Source organism: Mytilus trossulus, chromosome 14 (genome assembly GCF_036588685.1).
Source record: "Mytilus trossulus isolate FHL-02 chromosome 14, PNRI_Mtr1.1.1.hap1, whole genome shotgun sequence".
Taxonomy (NCBI): Eukaryota; Metazoa; Mollusca; class Bivalvia; order Mytilida; family Mytilidae; genus Mytilus; species Mytilus trossulus.
The window spans coordinates 72,073,926-72,088,475 of record NC_086386.1 but is presented as its reverse complement, the minus strand read 5'-3'; the positions used below and the strand labels follow the sequence as shown (position 1 = coordinate 72,088,475).

Sequence of the window (14,550 nt, the reverse complement as noted above, 5' to 3'; positions counted from 1 at the left end):
AACTAGGCATTAACGAAGTAAGTGATATCACTTGGTAAGTTGATGGAAATCATAAAAATTGACAATTTCAACGTTTATGTCGCTGTTTTGGAACCAGATGTCACTTTATTTCTTCATTTATGTATTGTTTCATCGTACTTTAGGATCTGTAACTTATGTCTAATGAGAACTTACATTGGATTACACCTCTTTCAAAAGATTAACGAAATTTAGCCAATTGGATATGACGCAATAACCAAAGTTAGTGGTGGCCATTTCGAAAAAAAATGAATTTTTTTTTATGGCCAGCATCTGATGTTTTTAAAACATCAATCTTTATACCGAATTTCATGCCTGTATCACGATTTGCACAATTATTTCCATAAAATCTCCCACGAAAAGCCTAGCTAGCAGCTGCAAGCTCTTACAATTACACGAGTTGAAATTGTCCATCAATACACAAACCAAATTAAACTGTCGAAAGACAAACAATTAAGTTCAAAATACCTCACAAACAAACCACAGGTTAAAAATGGTAAACCGTTTTAAACCGGTATTTTCATGACAGCTTATTCGTCTGATATGATGGTATTTGTACATTTATTAATATAACTATAGTATATAACAACGAAATAATACAAATGACAAGTAAGTCACTGAGATATTTCAGATATATCTTTTACCTAAAAGCATAAAATATTTACCTTTAAGTGAGAAGAACGTAAAAATAATTGAATATAGCTTTCGCTTGGTGAGTAGCTTTTAGAAAGCGTTTTGTAAGCTGACAATGATCCATACGTCGCCTGAAAAAAAAGAGAGACGGGTTCTGAATATTTTAATTTTCACAGTCCAATGCTCCAAACATTGTTTACCTATCATTTTTATTAAATGTATGTCAGAAAACATTTATTTACATTCAATTTTTTTTTGGAAATACTAAGGCTTTTCTACCTCAGAAAAAAATTACTGTAGAAATTTTTTGACCTCAGTGCTCTTTAACTTTGTATTTACTTGACCTTTTTACCTTTTTTTATTTGAGCATTTATGTAGTTGAAACGCGCGTTTGATGCAAACACAAAATTTCAATCCTGGTATTTATTAAGGGTTTATTTATAATCATTTTAACTTTAATACTACCATTTCATGATATTAGAAAAAAACATACGAAATGCAACAAAATATAATGTAAATGATGTGAACTTACTCGTAGTGAAATACTAGTAGCATTGTCTGGTATGTCTACCTGAATAGGTACAACACCAGAGTCGGGAACAGTAAAAGTCCTGTCCTTTATTGTGTACGTTCTAGATTGTGGATAATAGTATTTAGGTGTGGTGGTTGGTTCTGGTAATTGATATGTTACAGTGGTATGAACAACAACAGAGGACTTGGCTCCCATCACAGGTGTATCATCTTGTCTAGCAACACGCATCTATAAAACAGAAAACCCGGGGGAAGGGTAAATAATTTCCAAGTAATATTTTAACTGAAATTCCGATTACAACAATACACGTTAAACGCAATCAATAATTAAATCAACTATAAAAATATAAGAATTGTGACATAAGAAATACATAAATGTGTTTACGGCATAGATCTATCCAACTTAATTTTTTTTTTAAATATCATCATGTAGTATAAAATCTTGGTAATAAAAATAATAACTGTATCATACTGTAATTTTTCTTTTCATGTAGCGGGGTTAATATACTGACTTACATATGCTGTGTATGGTAGTCCGGGTTTAAACGTATTCGGGTTCGACTGAAGAAATTCTATCTTTTCGGCATGTGAATAAAATTTCACAGAGTCTTTCCCGCTCAAAGTAATATGTGTCAAGCTTTCAGTAACATTTGCCTCTATTTTTAGAGATCTTCCAGATGTGATGTAATTGCGAGTGTTCACCAGAAAGTTTGACAAAGGAAGTGTGAATTTGGATTCTCCATCTAACTGAAAAAAATAATTAGAAATACAATTATATGTTTCATATATAAAATACAAACGTCTGCATGTTATTTGTTAATTGGTGATAATTAACTTTAGCATATTGATCTTTCTTCTTTCCAAAGAAAACAAAATTTTCGAAAAACTCAGCAGTCTGACGTAATTGCATCAAAATATAAACGACGCTTATGTTACTGCACCAGATACGCATTTCGGCAATGCATTCTCTTCAGTTATTCTCGACGCCAAAATATTCGAAAATTTAAATATTTTGCAAACTTTTAAAGAGCAAGAGTGCATTGACTTACTACATTCACATCTTTTAAAATATGCAAATAATCGACTTGTGAACAAAACGTGCTCTTACTCGCAATGTTAATGCAATCTATCAGAAATATATTTAGGTTATATCTATACTTAAACTTTTTGGTAGATACGTGTCATGGTAACATTCGCGAAATATCGTGACCAAAAAAAATATTGGTGAAAAAACACTAATTCACAATAAGAGAAATTCAAATTTGAATATTTAGACCGACATAAAGACGATTAAGACTGCAATTATTGAGACAATACTGATATCATCTGTGACACATATATTGAGACATTTATTTAAAGTCGTCATTCAAATTTTACTTTTCATTTTCTAAGAATAAAACAATTTTTTTTTTTAATTTTTCATCCAGTTCTTACATTCAGGGAGAGTTCCACCATCGGTTCTGATCCATTGTATTGCCATGGACGATACCAGTAATCCAGTTTAGCTCGAAGTTTGACTGTTCCCTTAACAGGCTTTCCATAGGTATATCTGCAAAGTATAAAACATTTACTAGTCAGATGTTCATATAGTTTGGAGAGTTCACAGTATTATTTTTTATTCGTAATGAGCCTGCATTCAAATGTCATTGCCAAAGAAGGATGATGCGCCTCTTTTCACAATGTGACTAGTATTTAACGTAAGAAAGTAATTTAGAACATTTCTTTATTTCAAATGTTAACTCTATTAAAAGCAGACCACAGACTTTGACTGGGGATAAAATTCATCTGAACAATCATCTTCTGGTAGTAAAACACATTCTTATGGCGGAATATATCAATATACAAACACATCCGTCTGAATAAGAACGACCATTCGAATAATCGTTCTGGGGGAGTGTGATGATTTAGTTCGACCAAAGAACCCTTACAGAGACTAGTTCAAAGATAGTCTGTTACAAGAAAAAAATGTTGTATACAGGGATAAACAATGACCTTTGGACAAAACAAACTTGATCAAAATCAACGCACAAAAAAAATTATTACTACTTAAATATAAGGACACCAGGTAAAGTTTACGAAACACTCGAATTCAAGGATGATTGGATACCAAAGTAATGACCATTACTATATTTTGTCAATAGTGATATTTTGGACGATTGGTTCTGTCCATCTATCTACTTACGTCGCCTTAACAGTTCCTTGTAAATTTGTATCACTCGCTAAACCAAATGCAGGCACTTCTATTGACACCTCAAACTTTGGTAACACTGCAGTTATAAAATATATAAGTTAATTAATTCAGTCATGGTTTTCCCTACTGATCATTGCAGAGATTTTGACGGTCTTATTCCAATTTCATCGAGATTAAGTTTCAGAAGGGTGCCACATGTTCCGAAGGACCCCCTTCCAGAACACCTGAGTTTGTAAATGCTCTTTTGTTCCGACGTAAGAAAGTTCCGAGCGGAAAGAAATAACTAGCTGAAAAGTTCCGGAGGAATCATTAATTTTCTATGCAGTGTTTTGAGGGTATACACATGTTCATTTATACTTGTTGTGTTGCTCAAACAAACAAAAAATTTATATACACATATTATGGATGTCACAATAGAGGATTGTTGTTCTGATAATTGGAAACTAATCATCAGACTTCGCCGCATGACATTTATTAAAGAGTGTATTATTTCCAAGGGTTTTTTTTGGGACAAAACCGCACTTATCTGTGACACATATATATTCCTTTCAAATGTCATGCTCGCGAAATCTACCATCTTTGAAATGTTTTTTTAGAACATGTCAGTAAAGAAGATTTAAAAACGTAATTTTTACATTTAGGAGAAACTTTTTACGGAAATGCACATATGTGGGATAAAATGAATGGTGGTATCAGTCAATGTTGTTATTACTGACGCAACCGATTCTACTTATTAAGTAAAAAGTGACGTTTGTTCCAGGACACTTAAAAAAAAATGTTTTAAATCGGTTATGCTTAACCTCAAAATCAGAATTGTTAAAGCATTTGGATTAGAATTTTTCAATGGCCAATTTGAACGTCTTTTCTGTTAAACTAATATGCTAGTGGCGGTACATTTGAAACTTGTGAAATGGCAGCCATTGTTAAATGTGATGCCATTATTTTGATTATGCCGTCCCTTATTTTTCTTTTAGTAAATCTCAGTTGAAAAATTGTATAAAACCGTATTCTTTCAGTTTTAATTTCTTTGTTTGAATTACAACCTATAAAAAGCATTAAAAGATTGATGCAACTTGTTCATTTCAAATACCTTACCATAGTGGGCAACAGTGAAAACCTTTTCTTCAGAACGACCCTGTAAATCAAGTAAAACTAAATATCAAATAAGTTTTCAGCAAAAATCAGCTATGATTAGAAAAATTGCATTTTATGCATGATTGGATGAAGGTGGATTTGTAGATCCACTAAATTATCTAAAAAATCATTTATACTTTTTCTGATAAATTTGGAATGCAATTGAATTAAATGTTTTACAATTTCTTTTATATGTATATCCCGCCTATGTTTATGTGTTTGTAATGTAAATGTAACATTGGTATTAGTCAGTACTTTCAAGCCATCATTTTTTAATATGAATTTTATGAGTTTTGATTTCATAAATTGAGAAGAAGACTTCAATACACATTATTGTTTTTACAACAGATGTATTATAATGTTCCACTGTCTGATAGGGATTGATGAAAACTAAATAACATGACACATATGTAAAACTTACATGTGTAATAATTTTGATCTTCCAATCTCCAAGTACAGGCTGAGTATCCATAATCATAAAGTTAGTAAGAACACCACTGGCATCTCGGACTTGTAACCACTGCTTTATCTTGTTTGTGTTAGGATCCTTAAAAGTATCATATTACACTGTAATACTAGGAAAAATCCTCTTTGTTTTTAAATTAGATTTTATGTAGATGATTGTATCTTAGTTTTGATAAGTAACCATCAAATTTAAGATTCTATTAATATTTGTTTACGAATTTCTTAATTTAATAGTAGTAATATCCAAGGCAAAACATGCTAATAGAGGTAAATTCATATTGACATTTTTGAAAGTTCATTATAATTTTTCTTTATTTGTTGTTTATTAATTCATCATTAAATGTGTTTTTTCAATCTACTTACATAGATTTCTATGTCCATCGGACTATCGATTACAGTCAGGTTTGGGTACATAGCGAATGCCCGAAAATGAACTGGAATAAAAAGTTATGAGACATATCCAATTACCCATTAATATGTAAACCAATAGTCATGAACCGTTAATTGATTGGCTAAAATACTGTTTTTTTAATAAATTCTTCGTTCTGAAAATATATGACATATTTACCACTGGGCGTTAAGCAACCAGCAGGAAACCGATCTAATGAATCCTAATAGATGTTATGAGTGTTATCCGCTATTGAGGTTTGTCATAAATAGTGTTGACAGTCTTATTTTTGCTTCTGATCTTTTCCTCAATTGGCATTAAGCAGCCGTACTTTTATATTGTTTTTAAAATTGTGAAGAAAATCTTGGTCGTTTTTGTCATTATTTTAGGACATTGAAGGTACTTAAGAAGTTAAGATGTGCTGTGTTATTCAATCTGATATTACAAATTCAACAAAGTACTGTTCTTATTCCATACTAACAAACAATGTTTTGTCGGTGTACCTGTCTGTCCTGGTTTATACATGGCTTTATCTGTCTGTATGAAGATAGATATACCCTTGGACTGGTAACTCAAGCCAGTTTTGTTTGTAAAAACTAGTCCTCCGGAGCCAGTCACTTCTATCTCATAACTTCCGGAATGAAGATCGTCTGGAACCTTCAATACAACGTTCAAATGGCTTTATCAAGGTTTAATATTTTCAATAAGATAATATATTCAAAATTTAAAAAAAAAACATCCTAACATTGTACGTGTTCAAGCAAACCATTAGGCATGTTAAATGTTACAAATGGGAGGGAGACTTAAGAAAGAAATATGCACCCCTTACAAAACCCACACCATTAATTGAACTGATTTTCGGTTTACATGATTTTTAAATGTAAGAAGTTATCATATAAACTGTAAATATATCATGATTTATATCATCGTCGATATGATTATCATTATTGTTTTAATTATAATTATTTTTCTCATTATTTGCATTGTTTTACAAACTTATATAGCTTTTGCCTAATATAAATGAAGTTAATGATATACATGACGAATCATCGTAATCAAGGAGTTGGGATAAAAAACCTGCACAATATGAATCTGTAAATAAGTTTAATATATAAAAATATCTCATGCCAGATCAGCTGTATCTAATGAAAGTTTTTTTAAATGTCAAACTTACCTGTACTTCTAGAAGTTTTGGAGTTCCTGAAAAATGATAAGAGTATAAAACATATATTGGCTACAATCAAGATGTAACAGTTTTTCGTGTTATAAGATAGTTGTACATCATTGGCTTTCAATGTTTTGAGTATGAGAGTGCATGATGAAGGTAAATCCAAAAAAACACCTCGTTTTTCCATTATGCCGATGATTGGTCATGTTATTTTAATACATATACATATATTTAGACAATATACGTATAGTGTCTTGAAATATGAAATTTATTTGTATGAGGCTTAGAAACGGGAAAATGCGAGGTTCTACCGAGCATTTTCCCGTTTCGTGCCGAATACAAATAAATTTCATATTTCAAGACACTATACGTATATTGTCTTTATACTGAAATCGAAAAAAAAAATGAAAAATGAAAAAAAAACATGTAACAAAAACTGTTAAAAATAGTGTTTGGAATTTCCCTCTTTGGGTACCATTTTGGGGTATTTCCCTATGAGCGTAGTCCAGGTGGTAAGACATTGGCGTATTAAGGAATTAGAAAGGGAAAAGGAACTTAATTAATAGCATTTGATAAACATGATATATAAATAACCAATTTGAAGACATAAAAGTTTAAATTCAAAAAAGTTTGACCATTGTTACTTTACGTTGTCATGGTCGTGACGTGATGTTGTTGATGAAATACAATAAGGAGGCGGGGCTTATAGGTCAATTGGGGTCATTGACGTATAAAGCTAACGTTTATACGTATAGCTTTATCTGTACAGTAAAATAGCTGATTGCAGTATAAATATATTTAAAATTACGAATTGAGACAGCATCACTAATAATTGATTTCTTGTATTGTATTTGTAAAGTGTTCAGTTAACAAGATCTATAATTTGATATACATATAGGTTTTTCAAATCCATTATCATGTTGAAAGGTTCCAATGTGCTATACTTATTGAAGCTATACAAATTATGCTTACTATGTTGAAGTGTTGAAATATGCTGTACTTTTTGAAGCTATACAAATTGTGCTGACTCTGTTGACATGTTCTATTGTGCTGTACATATTGAAGCTAAACAAATTATGCTTTCTATGTTGAAATGTTCTAATAGGCTGTACTTTTTGAAGCTATACAAATTGTGCTTACTTGTTGAAATGTTCTAATGTGCTGTATATATTGAAACTATACAAATTGTGCTGACTCTGTTAAAATGTTCTAATGTGCTGTACTTTTTGAAGCTATACAAATTGTGCTAACTATGTTGAAATGTTCTAATGTGCTATACTAATTGAAGCTATACAAATTGTACTTACTATGTTGAAGTGTTGAAATATGCTGTACTTTTTGAAGCTACATAAATTTTGCTTACTATGTTGAAATGTTCCAATGTGCTATACTTTTTGAAGCTATACAAATTGTGCTTACTATGTTGAAGTGTTGAAATATGGCATATATATGCTGTACTTTTTGAAGCTATACAAATTGTGCTGACTCTTTTAACATGTTCTAATGTGTTACATACATTTTGAAGCTATACAAATTGTGCTTTCTATGTTGAAATGTTCCATGGTGCTGTACATATTGAAGCTATACAAATTGTGCTGACTCTGTTAAAATGTTCCAATGTGCTATACTTTTTGAAGCTATATAAATTGTGCTTACTATGTTGAAATGTTGTAATGTGCTGTACATATTAAAGCTATACAAATTGTGCTGACTCTGTTAAAATGTTCCAATGTGCTATACTTTTTGAAGCTATATAAATTTTGCTTACTATGTTGAAATATTCTAATATGCTGTATTTATTTGAGCTTTACAAATTGTGCCTAACTTGTTGAAATGTTCCATATGCTGTACTATTGTAACTTTATCAGTTGAGCTTATTCTGTTAATATGTTTCAAATACTGTTTTTATAAATCATTTGAGCTTACCTTGTTGAAATATTCCCTGTGCTGTACCAATTGGAACTTTATCAGTTGACCTAGTTATTTGAGCTTGGACTGTGACATCGCTTGATGCTTTAAGGATGTTGACGTTAATACTAAGTGCGACACCTGGGCGAATATCGGTTGGGGTTATAATCACGTACGTACTGAAAAACAACGAACTTTCTATATTTTTTCTTTCATTATAATCAGTTATGAAGAATTTTTTTTTTTAATGACAAATGATGTTATAATTTAAATTAGCATCGTAATGTGGTGACATGTTGAATGTTGTTTGTATTTTGTTTGCAATTAAAACTCGTTGAATTTCATATGAACATCGAAAATGAGAAATGCAGCATTTATTATTCCAGAAATACAACCAATTGTTTAAAACAAATACAACAAGGCAAGCTCATGCTGTGTCTGAGACAAAATGGAGAAAAAACTAAAAATGCAAGGTTTGTTGAGTGTTTAAAGAGGACCCTTTTTAAAACGTTAAACTTTAACTGTCGGTAATGGAGAAATATCTGATTGAACGATATTCGATGGCGGAATCCGTTTCTTTAATGATTTGAAACAAGTTTTATCTCTCTTTTTCCATAATAAAAAAAAACAAAAATGTGAAAAACATCTTTTAATGTGGGCACCTTTTTTCGTGGCGTCAGATTCACAGTATCAAAATTATATTAAAAATAAGAAAATGTGACATCATGATTCAATTTTCACATATATATATATATATGTACTGTGTTTTATTACTGCAGATATGCTATGTATTACTTACTCTTCCGCAATCGCGGCCGTAACTACGACCAATAACAAAAACAGTCGCATATCTGGAAAAGAAATAAGACTAAAATTCGCATAATGTTATAACACTCGCATAAATTAAAGAATAAATAACATTGTTTATTATATTTTCCTTTAAAATGCAAGATTTTAATTGGGTAGTACTCGGGAGATAATTTACTCTATACAATGGTTCACCGGGGGACCATTTTTGAATGCCACCCTTTCGTGCAGACCATTCAAATTTGAAAGTTAAAGACTAGTGAATTGATGTACATCAATGATTTTAAAACCTATGACTATCTTCTCGTTGTGACCTCAAAACTAGTTCACAAACTGTCAAATAAAAAAAATACATCTTGCTCAGTATACTAGTTTTTATTTTTCTTTCAAATAACTGTAACGCTGATATGAACATGACGTCCCACTTAATTAATTTAAAATCAAAATTAAAAAGACCACAATGATATACTATTCAGTATAAAAAATCAAATAACACTTAATAGCTGAGAGTGTGACCGATAGAGCAGATCGACAAATAACACTTAGCTGAGAGGGTGACCGATAGAGCAGATCGACAAATAACACTTAGCTGAGAGGGTGACCGATAGAGCAGATCGACAAATAACACTTAGCTGAGAGGGTGACCGATAGAGCAGATCGACAAATAACACTTAGCTGAGAGGGTGACCGATAGAGCAGATCGACAAATAACACTTAGCTGAGAGGGTGACCGATAGAGCAGATCGACAAATAACACTTAGCTGAGAGGGTGACCGATAGAGCAGATCGACAAATAACACTTAGCTGAGAGGGTGACCGATAGAGCAGATCGACAAATAACACTTAGCTGAGAGGGTGACCGATAGAGCAGATCGACAAATAACACTTAGCTGAGAGTGTGACCGATAGAGCAGATCGACAAATAACACTTAGCTGAGAGTGTGACGGATAGAGCAGATCGACAAATAACACTTAGCTGAGAGTGTGACCGATAGAGCAGATCGACAAATAACACTTAGCTGAGAGTGTGACGGATAGAGCAGATCGACAAATAACACTTAGCTGAGAGGGTGACCGATAGAGCAGATCGACAAATAACACTTAGCTGAGAGGGTGACCGATAGAGCAGATCGACAAATAACACTTAGCTGAGAGGGTGACCGATAGAGCAGATCGACAAATAACACTTAGCTGAGAGTGTGACCGATAGAGCAGATCGACAAATAACACTTAGCTGAGAGTGTGACGGATAGAGCAGATCGACAAATAACACTTAGCTGAGAGTGTGACCGATAGAGCAGATCGACAAATAACACTTAGCTGAGAGTGTGACCGATAGAGCAGATCGACAAATAACACATAGCTGAGAGGGTGACCGATAGAGCAGATCGACAAATAACACTTAGCTGAGAGTGTGACCGATAGAGCAGATCGAGAAATAACACTTGATAGAGCAGATCGACAAATAACACTTAGCTGAGAGTGTGACCGATAGAGCAGATCGACAAATAACACTTAGCTGAGAGTGTGACCGATAGAGCAGATCGACAATTAACACTTAGCTGAGAGTGTGACCGATAGAGCAGATCGACAAATAACACTTAGCTGAGAGTGTGACCGATAGAGCAGATCGACAAATAACACTTAGCTGAGAGTGTGACCGATAGAGCAGATCGACAAATAACACTTAGCTGAGAGGGTGACCGATAGAGCAGATCGACGCGAGGCTCCAAAACACAACTAAGAAAAATAAAAATAAAATGATTAAACAGTACTCATCCTGTCTTTTACTGAGTTATTTATTTTTAGCTATATTCATTTCGAAGATTCTCCTGCCCCCTCCCCAAATAAAAAAATCGTCTCCTAGATATGTAACAGATTAATCCTCAACATATCCTAGTAGAGCTCATATGAATGATAACCGACCGATTTAAAAACAATTTATTTTTACGAAAATAAACCTACGACAAAGTTGCGAAAAATATCTAAATAGATATGAAGAAAGCTACAGTTTCAGATGGAATACCAGAAAAGGTATTACATGTACAACATAGCAAACTTTTATAATTCACAGTGTAGATACTATTCTGTACGCTGTCCGGAAGTCGCGATTTTCGAAGCGAGGATTTCAAACTGGCTAACAGAACGGTTTTGTTTTGGTGCTTTTTCTCATCATTTGTTTACTCCTATATCTATAAAGTGCTTTGCACATCTTAAATGTATGTATATATATATATATGCATCATAAATATGAGTAACTGTAACAAAAACATGAAGTGGAATATAAAATATACGTGTGCATCACATCAACTTCATAGAAAAAAGGGAAATCGATTGACAATTTTGCTCTCGTAGTACAAAGCAAATAATCTTTTATTGCAAATATTTGCATCAGTTTACAGTTAAATATATACTGTTTCAATATTCTTACCGTATTTAAGTAGAATGTTCGTATTTCAAATTAAAAAAAATATGCTTTCCTTGAGGATTCCAAAATAAATTACTGTACGATCAGTCTAAAAACTGTCTGTATTCTAGAAGCGATTTCAGATTTTTTGTCTGTATGACCAGTCGTGATTTTGAAGGGGGAAAAAAACGACGGCAATTTGAAGGTATATACGTGTCTATGTGATATTATGATTGTGTCCATGGAACTATAACGTGTAATTTCTTTCATCAGACAATACAAATATATTTCTGATGATTTTTGTAGACGGCAAAATAATTATATTTTTGTTCCGTCAGTCTTACTTAAAATCAAATGCCTAAAAAGCAATACATGATTCGCTTGTGGACTTTGTATTAGTGTGTCGTTGCAGTTATCTGTTTAACTATTACATTTTTAAAGACTACTAGAACACACCCGCGAAATCGCGGGCATTCAGAGCGTAGTTTAAAGTATGTAAAGTGTTGTTGGAAGAATTTTGTAAAATATTAAAAGACTGGAAAATTTCAGCAAAAATATCATAAGTCATAGGTTATTGGAGGGGGATAGGAGGGGTCCTGATCCCGAAATCCCGCCTTCCCGGGCTTTAAAACATAAAATCCCGAAATCCCGGGCTTAAAAAACGAAATCACGAGGTCCCGAAATTCTAAAAAAGGAAATCCCGGATCCCGAAAGGGTCAATCCCGAAATCCCGAGTTTAAAAACACCCGATCCCGGAGTTCCGATAAAGGTCATATCCCTCCTCTCATTAAGGACAGGAAAATGCTTTTTTTTTTTATCCCTCTTCCTTTATTTCCAATATTCCCATTTTTTGGTTTTCTATCAATTTCAATATGAACATACATTTATGAACATTCAAGTAAGGAGCCTGTAATTCAGTGGTTGTTGTTTGTTTATGTGTTACATTTTTGTTTTTCGTTCATTTTTTTGTACATAAATAAGGCCTCCAGTTTTTTTGTTTGAATTGTTTTACATTGTCAGTTCGGGACCTTTTAAAGCTGAGTACGCGGTATGGGCTTTGCTCGTTGTTGAAGGTCGTACGGTAACCTATAGTTTTTAATATCTGTGTCATATATTGGTCTCTTGTGGAGAGTTGTCTCAACATGGCAATCATACCACGTCTTCTTTTTTTTGTAATCAATGAATTTTGTAAAAGATTAAATGACTGGAGAAATTCAGAAAAGGTATCAAAAGTTCACATGATAATTTTTAGCGCTAATCTGTATATTATGAACATTCATTACTATATAAATATAGCGTATTTGCTTTCAATTCTAAGTTTACTAATCGATCCATAGTGGTCATTGATATAGTATACAGACCCTCTCTATTTAATAAACTCTGTGACTGCCGTGGATAGTAAACTTGAAAATGATAGCAGATACAATTCTGAAAATACACTTTATTCTTTGTATATGTATGTTCAAAGTATACAGAAAAACGTAAACCGGAAGTATAATCTGACTTAAAATTTCGTCCAATGACGGGACAATATCCGGATCCCTTTTTTCTTGTTTTTCTCCAAACATAACTCAATCTGAATAATCATATGAATGGATGACAAATGGCATTATGCACTGTACCTATAGGACACACAACCGTGTTGATTAATTTATTGTGGAAAGAAGAGAAGCCACTTCTATAGTCCATGTTTTGGAAAAAAATAAACCACCAGAAAAACTAAATTATAGGTGCACAGGGGCATCATTTAATAACGAATATGAGGAAGTTTTATTAATATATGGTAAGTTTTTGAAAGTTGCGTATAGTAAACGAGTACCACCCACCCAATGAGGAAGTGGAAAAGTCCTTGTCATGGAATTAGAAAACTGATGAATTTTCGGAAAATTAAAATAAGAGGTGCACAATTGAATTAAATGATAAGAAATCTGAAAAAGATTCATTAAGTAATGCATGTTATGACAAGTGTCTGAAGGAAGTTGTGGATATAAAATAGGTACGCCCAATATAAGGTTATGACAAAGTCCGTATTTTAGATATAGAAACATCAAAAATATTTTTACCAAAAATTCGAAATAGAAGGTCCATAATTATACATTAATTGATTAAAAATGGAGCAATTTTAGAAAAGTTTAACAATTGGTTTTGGAGGTCACGGTTGGATACCTGATGGGTGCCCCCATATAATGCAATTTTCAAGTCCTTATCTTATATAAAGAAACCCCATAAAAGATTTTTAATAAAATTCGAAATACATTCCTTTTTTTTATAAAAATAAGGCCGTTAGTTTTCTCGATTGAATTGTTTTACATTGTCATTTCGTGGTCTTTTATAGCTGACTTTGTGGTATTGGCTTTGCTCATTGTTGAAGGCCATACGGTGACCTATATTTGTTAATGTCTGTGTCATTTTGATCTCTTGTGGACGGTTGTCTCATTGGCAATCATACCGCATCTTCTTTTTTATATTATCATTTATGATACGGAATCCGAGAAAAAAATAATTAATAGTTATACCAGGGACGGATTCAAGAAAATGGGGATCCGGCGGTTTGAAACTCTTTTTTAACTTTCAATGCATTTGTATGGGAACATATATTTGGAATCATCTTTTCTCCTGGATTGAACCCCCTCTCCATTTAAAAATGTCTGGAAACCCCAATGTATATTAAGTGGTTTATGATGAGATGCGGCGAAACATGTTGTACCGGTCCAACGGGCGAACGGAAAGATGGATCGTCTTCATTATCACTATAAACCACCGCTTTATAAAGTGGTGTACAATTGAGTGTGAAAGAGACAGATATATCCAAAACAAAGTGACGGAACTGTGATCAATTATAGACGACAGTACGGCATCGAATGTTTGTAAATACATGCATTTTGATATAACAATTAAAT

At 32.7% G+C, this 14,550-nt stretch overlaps 1 protein-coding gene across 6 annotated transcripts in view; it reads right to left on the bottom strand.

The window, feature by feature from the left end:
* The window catches only part of LOC134697251 (CD109 antigen-like), a 65,975-nt gene that overhangs the window by 46,220 nt on the left and 5,205 nt on the right, over positions 1-14,550 (bottom strand). For all 6 annotated transcript variants that reach the window (XM_063559402.1, XM_063559408.1, XM_063559407.1 and 3 more), the window contains exons 2-13: positions 9,236-9,287; positions 8,455-8,615; positions 6,535-6,560; positions 5,864-6,017; positions 5,336-5,406; positions 4,929-5,054; positions 4,469-4,508; positions 3,365-3,449; positions 2,617-2,731; positions 1,699-1,929; positions 1,184-1,411; positions 684-782 (exon numbers count right to left, since the gene is read on the bottom strand). In XM_063559402.1, coding sequence (XP_063415472.1) covers positions 684-782; positions 1,184-1,411; positions 1,699-1,929; positions 2,617-2,731; positions 3,365-3,449; positions 4,469-4,508; positions 4,929-5,054; positions 5,336-5,406; positions 5,864-6,017; positions 6,535-6,560; positions 8,455-8,615; positions 9,236-9,285 — 1,386 coding nt within the window. In that variant the 5' untranslated portion in view covers positions 9,286-9,287. The remainder of the gene's footprint in view (positions 1-683; positions 783-1,183; positions 1,412-1,698; positions 1,930-2,616; positions 2,732-3,364; positions 3,450-4,468; positions 4,509-4,928; positions 5,055-5,335; positions 5,407-5,863; positions 6,018-6,534; positions 6,561-8,454; positions 8,616-9,235; positions 9,288-14,550) is intronic.